This window comes from Sander lucioperca, chromosome 6 (assembly GCF_008315115.2).
Source record: "Sander lucioperca isolate FBNREF2018 chromosome 6, SLUC_FBN_1.2, whole genome shotgun sequence".
NCBI lineage: Eukaryota > Metazoa > Chordata > Actinopteri > Perciformes > Percidae > Sander > Sander lucioperca.
In genome coordinates, this window is record NC_050178.1 from 35,790,943 (window position 1) to 35,814,369 (window position 23,427).

Below are 23,427 nucleotides of genomic sequence, written 5' to 3' on the forward strand. Positions count from 1 at the left end.
CTGAAAGCTACCATATGGTTGGATATCATTAATGGACCCATATCATTTAGCAGTGACCATTTTAATTAAATAGGAACTCTTAATTTGGATGAATGAGGTCAAACATAAAAAACGTTACATCAATATACATTTTATTTTTATTATGTCCTCTTTTTTTAAAAGATTTAATAGCTTGTTCCCCCCCCGCCCCCCAGATGTTTATATCTTACAATATCCTCAGATTCAGTCATTTGTAAAAACATTCATGAGGCATGTATAAAAAAAAAGGGCATCACCAAGTAGACAGATCAATCCACACACTTCCTCAGACATATACATAAAAATGTATGCAATTGTCCCTATGTATTTTACACATACATATACATTTATATATAAAATACACTTTACAAGTGTTGGTTAATTGCTCAATTTGTGGTCGTAATTGGGGTTTCTCTTTTTAATATGTCATTATCATGAAAACTGGAGAAAAGTTCCATGTAGAAAAGGAAAACTATGATCGCCTGTGGCAGTCTTTCACAGAAAGACCCAAGGAAGGCAAAAACGTAACTCAAGCCTACCCTGCCTCTACCAAACAAGGAAAAGAGTAGAATCACTCACTCCTTGGTAAAAAAAAAAAAAAAAAAAAAGAGGAAACTGTCAAAACAAATGTATGTGCCTGCAGAATCTAACTCTAGGGTAGAGTCCAAAAATTCTCATTAGTTCTCCATGCATCCTTCTTGCTGGATGGTTGAGAAGATTAAAGTGAGCTACTACAGATCTTCTCCCAAGTTCCTGTGGAGGAGAATCATTGGGGGGGGGTGGATGTAACCCAGTCATTAAAGGCTCCTCGATCTATCAATCATCATATTTGATGATACTCAACTTGCTACCAAGACTTAAAATTATCTAGTAACACCAGAACATTTACAGATCAGAATTTTAACACCACTAATGGACAAATCTGCTGAAAGCATTCTGGTCACAGGAACATAAGCAATGGGCAAAGAAACAATACATCCTTTAAAAGAAGCAGATATAAACACCCCTGACCAACTGGATAAATGTGACAGAGAAAGGTGAAAATAAATACAAATAAAGCAAATTAGAATATCAGCAGGGGTTTGCCTGTCAAATCACACACAGTCAAAAATAAAATATGCATTTGTTGGGATTAATTCAGAGCAGAACACTGCATTCAGCAATCTAAATGTTGCTCCTTTACATCATCTCAGTGAGAAAAAATATGAACACAAAGTCCCATTTTGATTGGCTTCTTAAATTTTTTACTTCTGCCTGGAGAAGAGAGAAGTTCTTTGTGATTCTTGTGGGACAGGGCGCGCTGTTCCAAACAGTTAATATTCTCTATCAAACGTCAAACTGCACTCCGGTTCAGTCCTTCAAAATGAATTGTCTCTTCAGTCCTTCTTCCTCTCTCTCCCTCTCTTTTATTGCCATCCATTTCAGTGAGAGACTGAAAAGGAACTTTTGGGAGAAAAAATCCACAGATATTTCACAAAGACACTGTCATTTATCACAGAGGAAGCAGCGGTAAACACTATTCTTACATACAAAAACAAGCCTGCAAAAGACCAGACCCTAATTCCTGCGGGTTGGATGTTTTAAATGATGAGAACACGTATTACTTTATTCTTAATGTTTTTTTCAAAAAACGAGTTCCTCAGTGGCAGACTTTGCAGCTCTTGAAAATTACTAGTTAATTGTTTGTACATTTTCATATATAAAAAAAAAAAAAAACTGAGTAGCTGAGGTGGAAGGAGCAAAGGAATAATTGGAGGAGAAAGGTATAGTGTAATGGTGGACACAAACATACACAACAATATTCAAAGCCGTGATACTGTGGGGGGCAAGATCATGCTCCTGAATCCACGTGTGAGCAAAACAGAGTGACTTGTAGAAGAAGAGGGATGGAGGGACTGGTTAGGAATAAATCTGGACGAGGATGTAGTGATAGAGTGAGGGAGAAGACGAAGAGGCTAGCTCCACAGTCCTGCGTAGTTGCCGTGCAGGCCAGAACAGAGTGGCCCACCCGCTACAAACAGCTTGGTGCCAGAGTCGTCGTAGCAGTGGGTGTACACCGCGTTGGGGAAGGAATGAATGTCCGAGAAGTAACTTCTCCACGTCTCATCGTGATTCTGAGAGTTAGGAGAGCAGGAGAGGGAGGTTATGGGTGAGAAGAAAGGAAAAGTTCTGAAAATGCAACAATGAGGACAATTCTATTAACATTTGTGTCCAGTTTAGCACTTCAGCTTTAAAAAAATAAGTAGTTTATTGAGAACAAACTACTGTTTCCCCGTCGCCCTCAAAGAGGCAAGAGTGACCCCACTATTTAAAAAAACCAACACTCGACTCGTCTGAGGTAAATAACTACAGACCCGTCTCCCTTCTTCCATTTCTATCCAAAACTCTTGAGCGTGCCATTTATAATCAACTCTCTACTTATCTCCACTAGAACAACCTTCTTGATCCCCACCAGTCTGGCTTCAAGACTGGTCATTCTACAGAAACTGCCCTCCTTGCTGTCACTGAACAGCTTCACATCGCTAGAGCAACCTCTCTCTCTCCCGTCGTCATCCTTCGTGACCTTTCTGCTGCCTATGACACAGTGAACCACCAGATCTTCATTTCGACACTCAAGGATCTGGGTGTCTCAGGCTCTGCGATCTCTTTGCTCATATCTTACCTGGCAGACCAAACCTACCGGGTAACTTGGAGAGGATCCATCTCAGAATCATGCCCACTCAAAACTGGGGTTCCTCAGGGATCAGTCCTGGGTACCCTCCTCTTCTCTCTGTACACCAACTCTCTCGGGTGAGTCATTCACTCGCATGGCTTTTCTTATCACAACTACGCAGATCAAACCCAACTAATTCTCTCCCTTCCGGAGTCTGAAACGCAAATAGCAGCATGTATCTCAGCCTGTCTGACTGACATTTCTTCTTGGATGTCCACACACCATCTGAAACTCAACCTTGACAAGACTGAGGTCCTTTTCCTTCCAGGGAAGGGCTCTCCTACCCAGGACCTGACTATACCAATTGACATCGCTGTGGTAGTCCCCACCCAGACCCCTAGAAACCTGGGTGTGACACTTGACGACCAACTCTCCTTCACTGCCAACATTGCTGCAACTACCCGATCATGTAAATACATGCTGCATAACATCAGAAGGATACTTCCCTTTCTAACGCAGAAGGCGGCTCAGGTTCTGGTTCAGGCTCAGGCTCTAGTCATCTCACATCTAGACTAATGCAACTCCCTCCTGGATGGCCTGCCTGCATGTGCCATCCGGCCCCTGCAGCTCATTCAGAACGCAGCAGCTCGACTTGTCTTCAACCTCCCCAAGTTCACTACACTGCTCTTCCGCTCTCTTCACTGGTTACCAATAGCTGCCCGGATCCGCTTCAAGACACTAGTACTTGCATACAGGGCCACGAACGGATCAGCCCCAGCATACATCCAGGACATGGTCAAACCATATACCCCAACCCGCATCAGCCAACCTGCTTGCTGCTCCCTCACAACAAGGGACAATTAATCACTCAACGAAATCCCGAGTGTTTGCTGTCCTGGCTCCTAAAAGGTGGAATGAGCTCCAGTATATATATATATATATATATATATATATATATATATATATATATATATATATATATATATATATATATATATATATATATATATGAAAGTAAGTAACTTTCATATGGCTATTTGTAGTTTTGCTTTTTTAAAGCTAATGTACTTGCACTTACTACTTGTTGTCTGGAGTTTGCACCTTCAACGTCGGATTAATTAATTAATTGGAAGTCGATTTGAATAAAAGCATCAGCTAAATGACATGTAATGTAATGTAACAAATAGGCAGAATTTTTTTTTTACCAGCCAGCCTTTCCCTGTAGAGAGTTTGAGGATGCCATCTCCTGGGCACTTCCGGTACCCTCCGGCTGGATTCAAAGGGTTCTCCAAGAATCTCTGTGCCCGGATGTCGTAGAAGAGAAGGGAACCTTGGCCGGTGCCCACTGTAACAATGTGCTCGTAGAAACTCACTGAACGGATCCCTGCACACACAAAAGATGTCTTGAATGCAAAGCTACTCAAAAGTAAACAGCAGTATTTAATATTAAAAAATCTTCATGAAGTAGCGTATGGAGATCAGCTGCTCTCCGCTTGTGCCACTAGCTTAAATTAGAAGTTTAGAGATCACTTACCGCTTCCTCTCTCTCTGGAATTGACGGACTTGATACTGTGTGTAGGCTGCCGTGGATCCAGAAAGGAAACATGGGCCTGAGAACCCACCGCGTACACTGACCAGTCCTGTCCATATGCCAAACACACATTCTCTTTGCAGTGAGGCAGCTTGGTGGATAGTATCTAGGAGGGAAATGCCATAGAATGTTAAATGGGAACCAAGTAAGGATGATGTCAAGAACTGTCCTTTCTTCTTCGTATAGTTTGAACACATAAGTATGCACAGCTATCGAGTTCCACAGCTATCCAGCACAACTCCACTGTGAAGCTCCATTAAATGAGAAAACTGTAAGAAATTGTAAGATTAGAGGAATATTTACTATTTTGGTGGGCAACTATCTCATATTAAACCAAACTGGCATTGTAAAAAAAGAAATGTTAATAGAAAGTTGAATGTATCCCCCTTGTATAAAGAAGGCAGAGAAAATGCATCACATACTAATTAGTCAAACTACGTATTGTCATTTACCTTGCACAAGTTGTGCTCAGCTTTCCAGAGGTGGAAATAGCCATCCAAAGACACAGCACCCAGCTCCTTGAAAGGGTAAAACAAAATGGGAAGACCGACGTAAATAACAAAAGCTCAAGTGCGTGGAGGCCGAACCCAGCAACAACAGGTACCGCTAACCAGCTCTTTGCAAGCATTTTGCAAATTATCCTCAACCTCAATGTTTTAAGTATCAAATATGTTTCCCCTGTAGGCTTGACCACTGTGGTCAGCTTAAATACTGGATACAATGGATTTCTCCGATGACCCATTTTCATAGCATAAAGAAGTGCACCAAAACATCCACTCCTGTAGCATAACTCACACCTCTGCTGTCCATCTGTATGCTCAGTATATTTCAAACACTCCTTTCTCCATGGCATAAAATATGGGTAAATACACAGCTTCCATCACTGCACAAGCGATGAATTTTTAGTTTAGTTTAGCTAGATTTTGATTAAGTTGAGGTAGGCAACTTAACGTTACAACTTAAAACAAAGCTCAACCCATTCTTGAATAAACAATTAAGCTACCCCAATCTGACAACAGTCAATTAATCATTAATGCACATTGAGCTTTTATGTCATTTTATAAATGGTATATATGTAAGTTCATGGGCTAAAACATCTCTTTCTGAGATCCTGCGTTTTCCTACAAACTGGCACTGACTGACATTGTAAGAATGATTTCACTGACAGCACAATCATGTGGTTTCCCAAAATTTGCGTCAGGATAAACCCAGGGTTCATACGCATTTTAACCAATACCTTTTCGGCAAATTTCCGTGACTATGTATTCCTGAAAATGTCAGTCGACATTATACAATAAGAATAAAAATCTGTGTTAAAGTTTACCCTCAGAGGTTTAACAATAAAATGAATGACAATTTATGTGGTTCATAGTGGGATTCGTAATATCACACCCCGAATAGAACGTTGAGGTTAGGACGACGTGAAATACATTTATTAATCACATATTATTATGCTGTGTTAAAAAAAAAAATTCCATGACTTTTCCAAAACTTTCTGGGTCTTTTTGTTTCCAAAACCTTCCCAGGCCTGGAATTTGCATTTTTTAAATTCCGTAACTTTTCCAGGTTTTTTCAAAACGTATGAACCCTGTAAATCTTACTTTATGGTTGTTGTTGAAGGCCAGTGCACGGACTTTACAGTTGTATGGGTTGGTGTATTCTTTTGGGATGTCCTTGAGGGCACGGTGGGAGATGTGGGCGTATGAAGGTACTGCCTCCTCATTCTGACTGCGTTCAGCCTGGCTCATTACTTCCTCGGTCACCTCCCACAGGCCCATGGAGCCATCTCTGGACCCTAGGAATAGGAATAAAACATATCTGGATTACTGCCTAGCAGGGATGCTAATTTAGAGGGTTTTTTTCCGACCAATAACCGACCCTCGTTAACCGATTGTTAATTGACAAGCAGTCAACGGACTCTGAGTTCACCCGTCAGGGAGGCTCGAACATACTTTCCGTGTTCCATGGACAGCTGTGGACTTGTACAGGTTGTGCAGCCACAACGTTCCGTTCATTGTCATGGACACATGCAGCCACTTTCCTGGTACAGCACGCACAACCGACACAAGTCCACAGCGACACAAGTCCACAGCGGTCTACACCGCATCCACCTGCGAGGTTGTCAGCCGTTTGTCTGCCTTGCATACTTTGTGTGTAGGACGGCCAATTTAACCCGCCAGTCATCACTGATATAGTGGCATGTGTTACGTATCTCTCTGTTGTAAGCATCATCCAGCAGAGAGCCACAGGCAGAAAAAAAACGTAAAGGTCCCATGGCATGAAAATTTCACTTTGAGTTTTTTTTTAACATTAATATGAGTTCCACTAGCCTGCCTAATGGTCCCCCAGTGGCTAGAAATAGCGATAGGTGTATACCATGTTTAATAACTTTACTTTTATTTTAATAATATTGTTTTTAACTGATAGTACAAGGCATTGAGTTGCACAGGCATGTAATGCTCACTGCCCAATGCTCATACAGCAGTATTCATTCATACAACTTAGCTCATATAGACAACTCACCAGAAACCGCCATATTGTCACTGATCCATGCTATGGAGAAGATCCAGTCATTGTGACCTTCCTGAAAAACAAATGGCAACTATGTAAAAGCAGAACAACTAGTCTTACACAACCGTATGTGCTTTGGGTTGAATTGTTGAACAACTACTCCTCAACAGTGGCTGGGAAATATTAAAAAAATATGTATATCATGATAATAAAATTGCAGTATTTTGCGCCTCTCTTGTTGAAGGTATACCAATCAGGGAATTAATCACTCGTGTTCTGTACATGTACATCTTGTCGTGAATAGTGTTGAACAAGTGGAACATTTGACATTCTGTGGTACTGTGGAGGAAATCACAAAAATTATTAGGATTCATCCTCTGGTGGATCATAAAATTCTTGGCAATCATTCCAATGGTTGTGGTGAAATTTTTATTTTGATCTCTAGAGCCCCTCTGCTGGTTAGGCTTAAAACCACCTGGAGTGGTAACCAACATACTAACAAACATCAGACAATATAAGCAAGTTCAACAATATTGATGGAGTAGCCAAAACTGCCACCTCTAACACAGCAAACCCTCTATGGATAAGCCATGCTTATGAGACTCAAACACTGGCTGGTACACAGACAGTTCAATATAGTTTGCAAGAATCATAACAGAATGAATTGCAGCAAGCTGAGAGTGGACCAGCAACCATAAGCCATGACCTGAGTCCTGTACTACGAAGCAAGATTTGGCGTTAACGAGGTAACTTCAGGTTCAACCCGGGGTTTTGTGCATCATGACGGTGGATCACTTGTTACCGGGTTAAATCGCCGTGGTAATCTATGCTGAACACCTAACTTGCTCGGGAGCAGGTTATGTTCGAGATTAGAGATCAACCAGTGTAAAAGCACCGCATACTGACCAATCAATACTCGATTGATAACGGCGTCACTGTTCTTTGAAGATCCGGCAGAGCTCGGTGGGCAGAGAGAGGTGCGCTCAGAAAAGTTAAAACATTTAGAGACCGACAACCCCGTTAACATTCCCTGATGGGTATTTTCATTAAAAGATATAGATTTTCAGCGGAGGGAATTATGTATAGGCTATTTGTCGGCTTCTTGAGCCATGTGTTGCCAATTGAATTATGGTTTTATATTTTTTTATTTGCTCTCACGATCGCTTACCACTGCCGGGGTTGCAACTGAAATAAAAGGCTAAAGCAACGACAGTTTATGGAAAGGACAAGTGTAATTATGGTCAGATCTTGTGTCTGACTAATGGGGAAGTGATATTGATAAGCGTTGCGATTTACGCATTTACAGCATTGGCTTTTTTTGCCCGTTTTCCTCCTGTTTTAGGAAGCAGCGACTGTATTGCGTTCTGCCTGTAAAACAGTGTCTGTGTTATTCATATTTATGTAGAATTATAATTTGCTCTTCTTATTTAAAATATGCGTCTCTGGTAGATGTTTGCGATTGGCCGTGCTGTGCAAACATCGCCTCTTTTATGTGAACGCGTGCGTCGCTGGATTGGGAAACCCTAGGTTGATTGAACTAGTTGTTAACCACCGTCTTGACACAGGTTATGCGGGACCGTGGTTGTTAGGTTAGGTGAAGCCGCGTAACTGAAATAAATCCAGGGCATGTTGATCTGGATTCGTAGTACAGGCCTCAGATTTCAGTAAAGCCAAACAGATCCAAACCACTTACATCTCCCACACAAACAGGGTCCAGTGTGGGTAGCTGGTAGATGGCCAGGCTGTTGGGGTTGTCTCCGCCGGTGGCTAGCAGTGTTCTGGAGGGGTTGAGTTCAATAGCGTGGATCCCACAACCCTGCTGGTCCAGCCGGGCACGAGAGCCTGCTATGGGGTGGTAATGCCGCCCTGCCACCACTGCACCTGCCACCCCAGAGCCTCCACCATGACACTCCCTGTCCTTCAGCATGGGAATGCGTGTTATCTGCCCCGTCAGGACATCAGCTACAAAAAGCTGCAGGTAAAGAAAGGGAAAGACATCTGGTTAGAATATCAGATTCAGGAGTTAAAACAAGGGGAAAAAAACTGAGCCAGAACTATTCAGATGTGTATGTGTCTTGTGATCTGATTGAAACACCTAGGCTGACAATATTCATCAAATAGAATAATTTAAAAAGAACAAAATCATCGATATTCCCCCGATGTTAAAATCAGTTACGGAAAAATTACTATTAGTCTGCAATGCATTTATTACCCAAACAATAAACGGCAACTCTGCATGTGAAAACTGTGGAAACCTATTGGATAATGGATTTTTTACTTTTTAAGGACAATAAATTATGATTGATTCTATCATGAAAGTATCATAATAATAAAGTTGTTTTGCCTTTATCCCCCAACCACATTGCCTTACATTTGGTTCACTCACTGACTAGGGTTTCTCAAAATGTTAAAGCGTAACTCTCACCAAAATGCAATCTAGGGTCTTTTTGTGAATGTACCCGAGTCAGACTTTCGTTTAAAAGCATATTTAGGGCGGAAGCGCCACTTTTAAGATGTACCGTACTTTCATTTTTTCAGTCAAATGGCCTTTTGAATGGGAGTGCTAGGGGCACTTCTACGATAGCATCAAAATCACTGATTTTAACACTAAGAAGGCTCGACACAACGTGAAACTTTGCTCGAAGTATCACCAGGGGCTCTACACATGAACTCGAGCATTGAGAACATTGTTTGTGCGAGTTTACTAAAAAGAAAGGTTTTGAACAACTTACTGTAGCTGTTGTTTTTCCGGTCGCCGTCCATCTCGCAAGTAAAAAATAGTCGAGGGAGGAGAGTAAAGATAGAAAGCTCCTAAAGCTTAGGTCCATATAAATGCACGGATAATGTGTTGTTTTGTCGTTAGTGAAACACAATATTGACCTTGTAGTTGAAAAAGGAGCCTCATAAGAATGACATTTCCTCCTATGGAGTCGGTTCATTCGCATTTGGAGATTGACTATTTTTGACTGGGAAAATGGTGGATAGCGTAAACAACAACTGCTAACGTGAGTTGCTTAAAACCTTTTTTAGTAAACTCTGGGTATACAAACAATGTTCTCAATACTCGAGTTTATGTGTAGAGACCTTGGTGATATTTAGAGAAAAGTCTCATGTTGTGTCGAGCCTTCTTAGTGTTTTAAAAATAGTGATTTTGATGCTATCATAAAAGTGCCCCTAGCACTCCCATTCAAAAGGCCATTTGACCGAAAAACGAAAATACGGTACATCTTAAAAGTGGCGTTTCTGTCCTAATTATGCTTTTAAATGAAAGTCTGACTCAGGTACATTCACAAAAAGACCCTAGGTTGCATTTTGGCGAGAGTTACGCTTTAAATAGTGGAGGAGGCACATCACCTTTCCCGAAATAAAGAGCGCCTCTGCTAACGTCTAAAATGAGAAGAGGCACTACACACTGCACACGGAAACCCTGCTGACTTTTGTGACGTATCACTGAATCAAAAAGTAATTTGAAAGACTGACAGCTAATACAGGGCTGCTTTTTTGGGGGATTAACTTATTTGATGATTTAAAAATCAAACCACATATAACACTGCACAGCAGTAATTACATAGGCTGTCATTAAAAATACCTGAGGATAAAAACACAATCAAGTCCTCCAAGTAAAACACATCACACCAAAAGATTAAACATGATAGTACTCTCAGATTACCACCAAGTGTTGGAAATATATGGGGAATGCCTAAATGATGAATGCAAGTGAGTAACAAAATGACATCTCACCGTGTTGCACTTAGTCCCACACACCACCTGCCTGTGGTTGAGCCACTGTGAAGCAAACACCTTGTTGAGTCGCCCCAGGGAGAACTCCCTCTCCTTGAGGATGCCAGGGAGCCTGCCAGCTGCAAAACCCTGAAGGCTCCGCTGAAGCCGCAACTCGTGCTGCTGTTGAGGTCTGAACTCCCGCCCCCGGAGAGCACATACCACCGAGCGCCGACTGCACCACCACTGCTGGGCGTGACGTGATGAACAAGAAACACGGCTCCGCTTGTGTGGCGCTTGACACCAGCCCAGCTGAGGAAAGAGATTCAATTTTCAGATTTTTTTTTTGTTGGGACACAAACAATTTTCTGGGCACTAGCTTGCTACTTTGTGTAAGCTACATCTAAACGTTATGGCAGGCCAGCTACGTTGTATCATGTACATTTATCTGTACGTTTCCATTCCTTTTGCAACCAGTGAAACAAGAGCCTGTTGACAGTCGCTTCAGTGGCATGTGTGATTCGAACTGTTGATCAGATAGTCATTACGTTGCTTAATGGTTTAATGCTATCCAGACTGTATTCATCTTGCTCTTCTTAACGGACTGAATGTCAATGTTCATATTATTTAAATATTTTGAATATTTAAATGGAGTCTGGTGAGTTTGGCGATGGTATTTTGGGGCTTATTCTGGTTAAACAATCTTACTCTTCAACAAAACGGTCTCTCTCTGTAGGGATCCTTTCCATAATATTGTCAGACACTTATAACAACAATCTGAACCTGTCAGTGGCCAAAACATCACTTGAGTGTGCGCATTTGCCCTATAGGATTACATGGCAGCCTCAGTCAGGAAAAACCCTGATTATGATGTCAAATTGGGTCTAAAATGGCATCACTTCATCATTTTATTTTTAGCACATTACACATATCTGTGAAATGTCAATAAGTGTAGGAGTTCTTAAATTTGACTATCACCGGCACAGAGGCATAATAAAATTACTAATGTTACGATTATTATTAATTGTCTAAAGCTGGCGTAATTATTCATACCCTTTATAAGTTGTGTACAGACCTGGGCCAGAGGAAAACAATACAAAAGTATTTATATTCAATAGACTGCAAAAAAGAAAAAGGTCTGTTATGGATGTGGTTTAATTCTACTGTGGAATTATGGTGTCCCCACATGCCCTGGCCTATACCAATGCCTTGACATTGTTGACATACAATGCAGTAAAGGCAGGTCGTACATTATCTATTGCAAAGCTAGTAATACTGCCAACACATTTCTGGTTTAAGTCAAAGCATAATTTGTGGTGTCAAAAACTGGGCTCAGGACTGATTGGGATGATGTTCGTGCTGATGACGCGGTCCATTCCATGATCTTGGAGAGGCCGATTTACGGTTGGTCTGTATGTAAGTTAGCTAACGGGTCCGCTTACGTTAGCTAAATAGCTACAACTAGCATACTATGACTTATAATTAAAAACTAAGACAAATTCAGTTTTCAGTAATGATTAACGCTATTCTGGGTGCTGACTACAGGGTGACAAGTAATGACCCCAAACGAACAAGGGACTGACAATGGTATCTACCTACGAAAAGGTCATTTCATCGTGATTACAATTAAGTAATAGCCATAATAAGATGAGGTAGCTAGCTAGCTCTTTGGCTAACGTAAAAATAGCTGCCGTTGGATAACGCCACGCTAACATTAGTGGGTACTGACGTTCAAATAGAAACACACTGTATTATTGTTTAAACAAGACAGCATTGTGATAGTTTGGTGCATGCTATGTCCAAATAGTCTAATGGATTGTAGTAGTTAATTAGTTAAAATGTCATCAATAGTCTGCCTCTGACTTGGCTTATATCCGCTAAACCTGGCTAGCCCAGTGCTAACGTTAGTTAGCATGCTAACATAACTGACTAGCCTAAACGAGCTAGCTAGCTAATATGGATGCGCACCGGGTTTCCGCCTACCTGTTGTTGGTCTTTGGGCTCTCCTGCCTTCCTTTTCCTGCTAACTGTTTTTCTCGCCATAATCTGATACACACAGTTCCCTCACCCACATGGAGGGTAAAAGTGACGCTGGACACTGGATCATATAATGGCGATATGCTATTTTGTTCCTTGGCCCTCGCTGGCAGCGTCCGACGACGAGCAAGGGCGATCACATACGGGAGAGGTTGGTAACTCGCTGGTTATTGCCGCTGACTCACTATCATTACCTTGTCCCCTAGGCTCCCAACTAATAATACAACACTCCGGCCTTCGTTAACTAGCTAGCTGCCAGAGTACACACACTCCGTTTTCCTAACCACTCGCGTCAGCAACGGCGAAAGCATTGAGCAGCGCGCAGCCGCACACAAATTAAACATCAACAAAAACAAGGTCGTACGTGAACGCGAGCGTCATACGTGCTCGTTCACGCCAACTGCGTGAGATCACTGATCACATGATCAGATTTTCTCTCCGGTTAAATGACACATTATTTTGTTTCCGTGGGTTCAGTTGAATATATGTATTTAAAATGTAGCTTTATTATATGAAATAATACAATGTAATTTTATTGGGCTGGCTGTCTGTAATTTATGACGGATCCTCTGGTATGTTTATAATTGTTACTGTGAACATTGAGGACTTCTAGTAGCTACATGGACGATCTCAGGTTAAAAGGAAATCATACATTTTAAGATAGGCCTATTATAAATTCTCAGGAGAGATGGCTTCCTGGATTTTCTGAAGGTGGCTTATTTTTGCATGAGCACAAAGACATGGTTGACATAGAAATCACATACTGTAGATGACCGGGCACTATAGGACCTGAACTCCGATCTGTTAACAGACTTTATACATAACTTTGTAATCTTCTGTTTATTAACCCTGGTGAGCTCAGGCAGACCAAATATTCTATTCTGATGCATATTTGTCTTTTTTTCCCCTGCTGACTATGCCACACAGTTAGATGTTTCCAGTTGCCACTGACAATACCTGGGTGGACATTCATCTCCATTGTTGCTGTAAACTGAACAGAAAGAATTAAAATGCATTTGCAGCAGAAGAGAGAAAACAAGTTGTACTTCCTCACCAGCTTTGTTTCAACACAACTTATTTGTTGGGACAATACTTGAGAAAATAGCCAAAAGCCCAGAAATCAACAACAGCAATCAATTGTCTCACCACTGAAAAGATGTGCACATTTAATCAAGAGGATTTTTTCAAATAATTCAAAAGGAAATTGAACATTTTGCAAATCACATTTCAGGAGCTTGGGAAAGAACATTCAACTCAGCCACCTATTAAGATAGTTAAATGTTCATTAGAGTCATTTGCACCCCATACTGAAATATGCTGTAACTTAGAGGTGGATCTGAACCTAGTTGTATTTCATCTCCACACAACTAGGAGATCATAACAGAAATGGGAGGCATTGTTGGAGGAGGTCCAGAATCTGCAATACTGCATTTCATAGAAATAACATTTTTATTTCTATGCTGCATTCACTCCAACTTTAGTGGCTGTCAGAGGAGAGGCATACATAAATGGACATGGAAATAAACTTGCTTTATGTATGATTAAGGAAACCACACTTGATTTATGTAAGACAACAATAATGATTTTTTTTGTCTGTAAAGTAAGTGAACCTTTCTTTTTTATCAGTCAAACAAAAAGGAAGGCAGTTAAAAACAGAACTGGGTGAAAACACTTGTTTGTTGGTCATGTCAACCACATATCAGACAAAACTCTGGCTTGAATAAAGATACTAGGTCGATCATGACACCTTGCCTGTGTCATGTTGTTTGCCTGCACCAGGCACTGTCCTACCCAAAAAATAGCAAAAATGGATTGAAGGACAGATCCACGATGATGTATGTCACTTGAACAAACACTGGGATGTTTGTTGTTTTTGGGCAGGTTTATTTACTGCGAGCATGTGCTCATTCCTCTGGTTTGAGTGGTACTGTATACTATCCTGCAGACACTTGGTAGCGAATATAGCCTATTAAACAAGTAAAATGATGTTTTGTATCGGAAATAAACCGCACTATAAATAGATATGCCAACCAGGGGTTGTTCTTAAATAGACTGGTGGTTAGAGTATGTATTTTTGCAATTCTAAAACATAGGACAAAGTACTGGACCTGCCCAAAAGCAAAGTGCCAGTTCTCCAAAACACATTTTGCTAAATTTATGCCTTTCACAATCCTCATCAGTACCACAGAGCTCAATATTATGGAGACTTCTGCTATGTTTGCCTTTGGTAACTGAGCAGACATGCTTTAAAAAAAAGATATGTAGTATGGAACTCAGACACATACTATACAAATAAAAGATCCTGGCCTTCTTTTAAACAATTACACCAATTCACATTTGGGAAAATGCTTTTGACATGTGGTGACTGAACCTTTTTGTGAATTTTCCATTTAAGACCTAAAACCTAAAATCCACATGAAACTTTTTTTTTTATATTACATATGAGCAAAGACATTGGACAAGTCAATAAACCAAAGTCATGTTTGTTTAGATTTTGTGGCATGAAATCCAATTACAGAGAATAAATGATTAAGATCAATGAAATGAATGAAACCTTTTCTAGTTACATCCAAATTTATAGCAAGGTCTGAAGACCATTCCTTATCCCAGACAATTACTTGAGGCTCAACGTGCCAGTCAACAGACGCACAATATAAAATGTCTCTATTGCACTGTAATGTGGCTGCAAAAACAACCCTCACTTATTTTTTAACCACTCACTCATTTCCAGTCTGCAAACAGAAGTCCATGACAGTTAAAAGTGTCACTTTTGTGAGTTAACATATCGAACATTATCATATCAAACTCTTATTTTTTTTTTTTTAAATGAAAGTATCAGTGTACTATTTTAAATAAGTTGACAATAATGAAACGTGTGTGCAGCTAATGACATCAGTGCCAGTGGATTATGGGAGATTTCTTATTATTTCCTACAGAGGAACTTTCCCCATTTAGCCCCACTCCTCTAATAAGCCATTCCAGTGCAGGTCAAAGAGCGTACTGAGGCAGTAATATCTCTTATGTTCTGAGTTATAGTGACTAAGGATCTATTATGCAGTTCCTAAAAAAGAAATCAAATAAATTGAATCTTTAAAATGACATGGAAAAAGTGCCCAAATGAACAGAACAGACATGAATGAATGAAAGAATAAAATAGAACAGAACTACTGTAGGTGCAGGGAACCAGAGCAGAGAGGGCACTTCTCAGCTGTCTGTCTGGCGACTAAGCCTTTTTTTTTTTTTTTTTTTGAATTTTAATGTTAGTTGTTTCAGTTTGAAGAGAGCCTCCTCAAGCCCCGCCACCATTTAATAGGTCTGCACAGAGCAGTGGAAGATGGCAGCTAAATAGTCATTTGGGAGTATCAAGAGTTCAAACTGGTCTTTCTGTGATGTACTCAAAGCCTGTCATCAGCTCTCCATTAGGTCCTGCAGCTTCCAAAACACCACAAGCCATTTCTTCCAGTTTCTCCTTTCCAGCTCAGTCATTCTTCCCATTCTTGAATACCCTTGCAGTACAAAATCCTGGTACCTAACCCCAGGATTTCTTAGAAAAGAAAACACCACCATTAAGCATTGTTACACTTTGACCCCCTCCACTCTAGGCACAGTCTTTAAAAAAATGTGCTGAGACACAATATGTTTTAGCACAGAGAGAAATACAACTGTCGCCCAGCTGTCCCTTCCACAGCCAAGGCAAGGACAGGGCATGGTGTGATAGGGTAGGCAGAAGGAAAGGGGCTGTGTCGGGTAGTAGCGGGAAGCAACCCTGGGCTGGGCTTTGGTTGACTGGTTAGCTTGGCTCAGCTAGCTGTAGCCCGAGTCATCAGGTCCTCTAGAGCCTTGTCCTGATCATTGTTGTGGACTAGCAGCACTTCTTTGATGGCATCCCGCTGAAATCCCATTTCGCCAAATCTTGACATTAGTTCAAGGAACTGCAAGGCCTGGGAAGGATGAAAAAATAAATAAATAAAAAAAATACTAGATTATAAAATCTATTAATCTATATACTTTAGCCTAATTATCAAGATAGGGTGATGTAGAGTTATTGTTCATATTTCAAAGACTAAACACAATGCATGTTCCTAAGGGGTACAGTTAGCTAATAGCAAATTGTACAAACCTTTTCTTCTGAGCATTGGTACATCTCTAAACATTCCTCCACCGCACTTGCATCGAAGCCCCGCTCACACAGACGCCCATGGACAAACAGGTAGTCCAGTACCTTAGACAGACAATACGTACCATATTATGAGTCTGCTTTGAACATCACATTGTTAATGAGGCTTAAAAGTTAGGCATTACACAGAAGACAAAGAAAAGACCAATATTTCTTTCTGATTTGACATTATATTGTGGATTGAATTTAATTAATGTTACTGTTCTGTAGGATTCATTTATTGTTCTCTTTATGCTGTATGTGGCTTGCATTTAAAAAAAGTTTGTGATGCCCAATGTTAGTTCATCATTTAAAACCAGCTGGTACTAATTCAATCTGATATACCAACTCCACGGAACCCGTTACATAGATGTTATACCACATCTACTGCTATAGCTACCATAATCATATAACAATGGATGGACAGGTCATATTGTTCAGAATTAGCTGTACAGATCACAGAAACGTATCCATGCCATAACTATTGAGACAACAGAAAGTGTGATGAAACTTGAATTTTAATTTAAGACTGCATTGATGCTTCACTGAAAACAATTACACAAGCACACAAATAATGAACTGCTAAGCATGTCGAACAGTGAATATGCTAGTAATCCAGATTGCTGCGCATTGGGGCGAGAGGGAGTCACACCTGCTCCACGTTCTGCCCTTGTCTCTGCATGGCCCGTAGGACACCCTCATAAGAGTAGCCCATGCCCACAAGGGTTTCCACACACTGACGCTCGCTGGGGGTCATGCTGAGCAGGGCTCCGCCACATGGCAGACCAGCAGTTCCTGACCCTGGGTTGGCCTGGAGTAAAAACACAAATGAATGTCAATTAAATTCCTGAGATTCCTTATTTTCCATCACTATATCCCAAACAAACAATGCACACTATTAGTCAGGTATGCAGTAAGTAATCTCATGCTCACCGGTTTTGGTGCGCCACTCTTGGTGTGGCTAGTTGGCTCAGGGGCAACAATAACTTGGGTCTTGGGAATGGTTGGTGGGCTGCCATTGGGTAGGTTCTGTCGAGAAGCCGGGATGGGTGCAGGGATCGGGCTGTACCTTACTGGCAGTGGGTCACCAGAATCACAGAGCTTGGGAAAAGTGAGAGAGCGGATGTTACAGGGTCGATCATCTGTGTCAAACCCCGTTCTCCCAGGTTGTCCAACTCTGTCCATGTCCAGCAAGGCAACCAACCCATTGGGTTTATGGGTATAGCCAGGTTTGGCTGTGAGGCTGGTGTTGGTGCTGGGAGGAGACGGGCTGTTTCCACGTGACACTGGCCCTATCTGGGAAACCTCTGGTAGGGATACAGAGGGAGGAGGTTGAGGTTGAGGTTGGGGCTGGCTCTGGAGGATGTTCCTGAGCTCCTCCCTATCGTCCAAAGTTTTGAGCTCCAGCTTGTCAAAGGGGTCCTCTTCCCGCTCAAAGTCGGCTAGGTTGAGGCTGTGCAGCTGGGGAGTGCTAGGCTGGATTTTCCTGGGGCCAAGGCTTGGGGCAGGCAGTGGAGTGAGGATGGCGTTATGGCTCAGCCCTGCCAGGACGGGGTTCAACGCTGGTGGTAGAAGGTCCTGGTCCTCTGCAGCAGACCGGCGTTTCTTCCCTCCATCACCATCAATGTCCTGGGCCTGTGCCAAGCACTCTCTGCTCTCTGCCTCCTGCTTGGCTGCTGCTTCTTCTGCTCTGGCTTCTGCTGCTCTGGCCTCAGCCAGTTCAACCCCCCAACGCACACTACGCTTCTCCAGAGAAAAGTCATACTGTTGAGACCGCAGCAAGAGGGCGTGAGGAAGAAGATGGGCAGAGAGCGCACATAGAGTGACAGAAGAAACACAGGAATAATTATGAGTATAAGAGCCACATGACAGTTAATCTCAAAAACTTGTGCAACATAGTTTGAATAAAAGCGTTTAGGCTGCGGCGGGGGGTGCCGCAGGGGGGAGACGGAAAAAAATGTAGCAGCCTACAGTGAAAAGTTGAGACCGACTCAACTATTAGAGAAACACAATCTCAGGTCGCGCTGCGGTAGCCAATCATGTAATCAGACTTGTCAGTCGGTTTTGAGGCGGTGTGAGAGTCCCGTACAGTAAACAGGAAACATCACTGCCTCTATCGCTGCCACAAGAACGTTTTTAAACACAAGCACTGAACTGCCCAGGAGTTTGTGTAACAGCTGAATGTTTGCCAAACAACAAAGCACAGTTGATCTGTCTCGCTTGTCTCTTTTCTTTCTCTCTTTCTCCGTAAAATGAAGCTGCCTTCAAGTGCGGTCGGAAACGTCGAGATCTATCAACAATCTGATGGAAAACAGAAACAGAGAAATATAAATTCTATTTGTGCTACATTTGGGGATTAATGAGCACAACAGGACGTCACACAAACGGGCCGTTTCAGTGACACTCCCACCACCGCACAACCCTGGGCAAAATCGCCGGATGGCTTTTTTTCCTGTCTGAATGGGCCCTTGAGCCCTGCTGACTGCGGCGATGCATTTAAGTGAAGCATACCACAGCCAACAACACCAGTGCAAAATTAACATTTTTCTTGTGCCTGACTAACCTGTGAGACCATCAGCAAGGAGCCACAGTCTGGGAGACAGAAACCAACAGGCAGCCCCACTTTGGCTGGGCAGCGGAATTTGTCATTGACCTTGAAGGGAACTTCATCAAGGTAGCTGATGGGTCCTGTGTAAAACAAAACAAAACAAAGCAAGCATATAATAGAAGTACAGACACTAGAAGTACAGGCGCCAGCAGACCTTGAACCTAGACTTCACTCACAACTCAAGACATCAGTGTAGTCAAACAGGAAACAAAAATATCAAAAATATGTCCTCACCATTGTTGTATACATCTGATCCAGACTTCCTCGCAGCCATTTAGAGACTGAAAACAGACATGAGTACACCAGATGTAAAGTTAGTGAGTAGTGGGAGTGAAACGGTTAACGGTGAAAGATATCGTCTTAGATTTTGGATATCGTAATATGGCATAAGTGTTGTCTTTTCCAGCTCTATTCCACCTGCCTTCAGGCGGGACATTTTCTCTGACAGAGTAGTTCCTGATATTTACAAAATGTCTTTTACTAAGCTCAGAGAATGGTCCTACAGAACCATTTTAATCAAATCATATGACTATGACATCACATGGTAGTGCAAATGTTTTTTTCTATTCAAATTAAAATTCTTCACTTTCCTATTTGCTTTGAACATTCCACTGCTTTGCATCTCAAGTCACATAATCCCGTTATTTGGTCATGCCGTGCAACAATGGCTGACATTATCAACACAGAGAGGCCACTGTTCACATCCACTGAACTGTGTGTTCAGTGTAAAAAGTGATAGATTTGATTCACTTACACAACTGAAAATGGCTGATTTTTTTTTAGTCAAGAGTACTTAATGCTCAAATAAGCTATATTTTAAATAAACACTGAATCAAATGGCTCACTGACATAATGATCACTTTGCTAGTACTACCTACACTGCTGAAAATCAGCACACCAACTCTAACCAATCAGCCATATGAGACGAGCCAGTCATTTCCACAAAACTCACACAAGTCTAGTTGACTTGTACATTACCCACGCAGTACAAAACAGCATTTGAGACAAAGAAAATGAATGGCTGGTGAAGAAATGTGAACATCTAGCAAGCCAGAGAGAGACATATAATTTTCTCAGATGACTGCGGCAGGATGGCCAGGTGGCTCTGTGTCTACTGGACATGTAGGTGGGAAACAGGTAACGTACACATTAGCAATTAGCAACTGATAATGAAATAGTGAATTTATTTTGCAGCCTTACTGCCCTCCAGTTTTCAAAATTAATTTCTGCAGGGGAAATTACAATGTTTTCACTCAGTTGCTAGAATACACACTACACACATGCTCAGTACTACCTACACTAATGGAGTAATGTCAGAGTGAGCTGTCAGGTTCAGTGTAGGGCTGGGCAACATATCGATATTATATCGATATCGTGATATGAGACTAGATATCGTCTTAGATTTTGGATATCGTAATATCGTGATATGACATAAGTGTTGTCTTTTCCTTGTTTTAAAGGCTGCATTACAGTAAAGTGATGTACTTTTCTGAACTTACCAGACTGTTCTAGCTGTTCAATTATTTGCCTTTTCCCCACTTAGACAGTATGTCCACATTACTGATGATTATTTATCTAAAATGTAAGTGTGAAGATATTTTGTTAAAGCACCAATTGTCAACCCTAGAATATCGCCGAAATATCGATCTCGAGGTATTTGGTCAAGAATATCATGATATCTGATTTTCTCCCTATCGCCCAGCCCTAGTTCAGTGCCTTGCTCAAGAGCACTTTGGCAGTGCCCAGGAGGTGAACTGGCACCTCCCCAGCTACCAGTCCACCACCAACTGTATTCCGTATGGGGACTTGAACCAGCAACCCTCCAGTTCCCAACCCTACTCCCTACAAACAGAGCTACTGCCACTCCAAATAAATAAATGCTTTAATGATGCTTTAATTCACTGAGACATTAACATGATTGTATATTCACTTATACTTACAGATGAACAGCTCCACTAATTACCAGTAAAATTGACTATATATTAGTTAAATATTCACAAAACAGAGAACAATAATGGGTGTCACGTCTGTTTTTGTTTTGTCTTTTCTTCTTTTCTTGTTGTGTGGAATATAACTGCATTTCATTATGTTGCAGAATGAGAATAAATGTTCTTTTAACCCCTTAAATCCTTGAAAAGGTCTACGGTCATTGTATTGCACTGCACATTGCATATTACCAGCATTGGTAAAAAAAAAAATTAAAAAAAAAGAACAAAGACCTAAGGCTCTCCAAGAGAGTGGCACACGTGGAAATGTCTCATTTAAAACACATCTATGTAGAAATGCAACGTACAGTCAGGTTACCTGTACTGCACTAACCTGGGAGTTGTACAACGTCCATTAGCCCCAATTTTGAGTTTAGTCATCATACTCTACTACGCTCTCTGGCTAATCATGAATGACCATGGAAATGGTCAAGGGGTATCTCGTGACCAGGAGGTATTTCAGATTCATTTTAAATGTAATCTGATTTTAATCTAGTGGTTACCCTTTATTAAGTAGTTACATTAGTTAGGCATAATGATATATAACACCCCTCCACCACAAGTTGCTGTTCTGCGTAGCTATTTTAACAACTTAGATAGTACTCACGGTTAGAGTACAGTTGAGTCAAGTTAATGTAAATGTTTCAGATATTAGTGACAACAGCACAGAACAACTCGACAAGTTTGTTATGTTACCTAGTTTAGGGGGAGCTGAAATGCAACGAAAGCATCGCAGTAACGTTAACTGCAATTCATCACATTTCCAGGAAAGTTTACATTAAAATTCCACATGTCAAGGCTCCCAGTTGTCACATATTGCTCGCAATATTGCAAGCAGACAAATTGGAGTGCGGTAGCTTATACTTATAACGTCATTTAGCTAAGTTATGATTAGTTTTAATTAGCAACAAGCTAATATCCGTGCTCATTCCTAGCTCAACGCGCTAACAGCAAACATACACTGACAGTTTAGCTAAGAAGTCAACATTGACATATAGTCAACATAGTCATATAGCATGACATTAGTTGGAAATGGTGGAATATTAAGGTCGAATTAATTATTTCACTGACAGCCGCTGGCTAATGTTTTTGGGGGAAATCTACCGTTTAATACGCTTAGCGTTAGCTTCGCCACTGGCCTGGTTGTAATGTTATGTGGCTGGATAAGACAGACCGCTGTCCCTGCTGCCACCGCCCCTGAAACTAAACTGAGAGGACGTATAAACAAAGACTACTCTCACCTGTATCTGCTCCGTCTTGTTTTTTCAAAATCCAAACGACGTATTGTCGAGGTGGCACTCAAATGTAAACTATTCTGCGAATGAGTTTTATTTACACTGAAATATCTCTGCTGCTTCGGCGTGGGACGCCATCTTGATTTGTCAAGCTCCCTTCCACTGGTTCCTGTCTGACGCCACTCACCTACATGACGTCAGAACTTTACAACACGACATCCAGCTGTGAGTCAGCGGTGTCATCATACTGGTAGCTGCTGCTTTTAAAAGAAAAGGTAGCAAAAGCAGTGCTTCATTATTCAAATCAAGAGTTTGGTTTGGAATAATAGCGTTATTGGCAAACAACAAAGTGTGTGTAAATACCAAAAGTGCATTTGCAACTCCCTGAATGTGATTTATGAAAAATAAGAAGCACATACAAAACCTTATTGAAGGCAAAGACTAACAGTAGGCTACTACGCAAAAATATAAAATACAAATAAGTAAAAGTGTGCTCATTTAAACTAATTTAAATACAATTTTAATGAAAAGAAGTGCACATTTAATTTGTTTCATCCAGTCAAAGCCTCAGTTTAAAATAGTTTATTAATTTGTTTGTTATCTTTATTGTAGTAAAGATGATGATGATGATGATGATGATGATGATGATGATGATGATGATGATGATGGGAATATTGGTAATAATGATTAAGTGAAATCCAGTCATCAAAGAGTTAATTGGGGAAAATATTAAATTATCACATCAATTTGTATGCTGCCCTTTAATGTAATTCTCTTCAGTACTGTGTTTTCTTGGGGAATGTGATATACTGTCCTGCTACTACTTTACAAAGAGAATAATGTAAATTTCGGTGGCTGTATTGTTTTTGTAAAGGCCACTAATCGCCTGGCCAAGTCCTGGAGCCACGATTTC

The 23,427-nt window shown here is 41.1% G+C and overlaps 2 protein-coding genes across 2 annotated transcripts; both read right to left on the reverse strand.

The window, feature by feature from the left end:
* Window positions 1-118: 118 nt before the first annotated feature.
* dcaf12 (DDB1 and CUL4 associated factor 12) lies at window positions 119-12,882 on the reverse strand. The gene is made up of 9 exons (XM_031277420.2): window positions 12,477-12,882; window positions 10,515-10,805; window positions 8,467-8,745; window positions 6,786-6,846; window positions 5,864-6,057; window positions 4,715-4,780; window positions 4,206-4,368; window positions 3,877-4,055; window positions 119-2,132 (listed from the first exon to the last, which is right to left on the reverse strand). The coding sequence occupies exons 1-9, from the start codon at window positions 12,534-12,536 to the stop codon at window positions 1,974-1,976; spliced, it is 1,452 nt and encodes a 483-aa protein (XP_031133280.1). The 5' UTR covers window positions 12,537-12,882; the 3' UTR covers window positions 119-1,973.
* Window positions 12,883-13,676: 794 nt separating this feature from the next.
* ubap1 (ubiquitin associated protein 1) lies at window positions 13,677-22,713 on the reverse strand. Its single transcript, XM_031277450.2, has 7 exons — window positions 22,521-22,713; window positions 19,529-19,575; window positions 19,250-19,374; window positions 17,620-18,450; window positions 17,339-17,497; window positions 16,651-16,752; window positions 13,677-16,471 (listed from the first exon to the last, which is right to left on the reverse strand). Exons 2-7 carry the CDS (start codon window positions 19,566-19,568, stop codon window positions 16,331-16,333), a joined length of 1,398 nt encoding a protein of 465 aa, XP_031133310.1. The 5' UTR covers window positions 19,569-19,575; window positions 22,521-22,713; the 3' UTR covers window positions 13,677-16,330.
* Window positions 22,714-23,427: the final 714 nt, after the last annotated feature.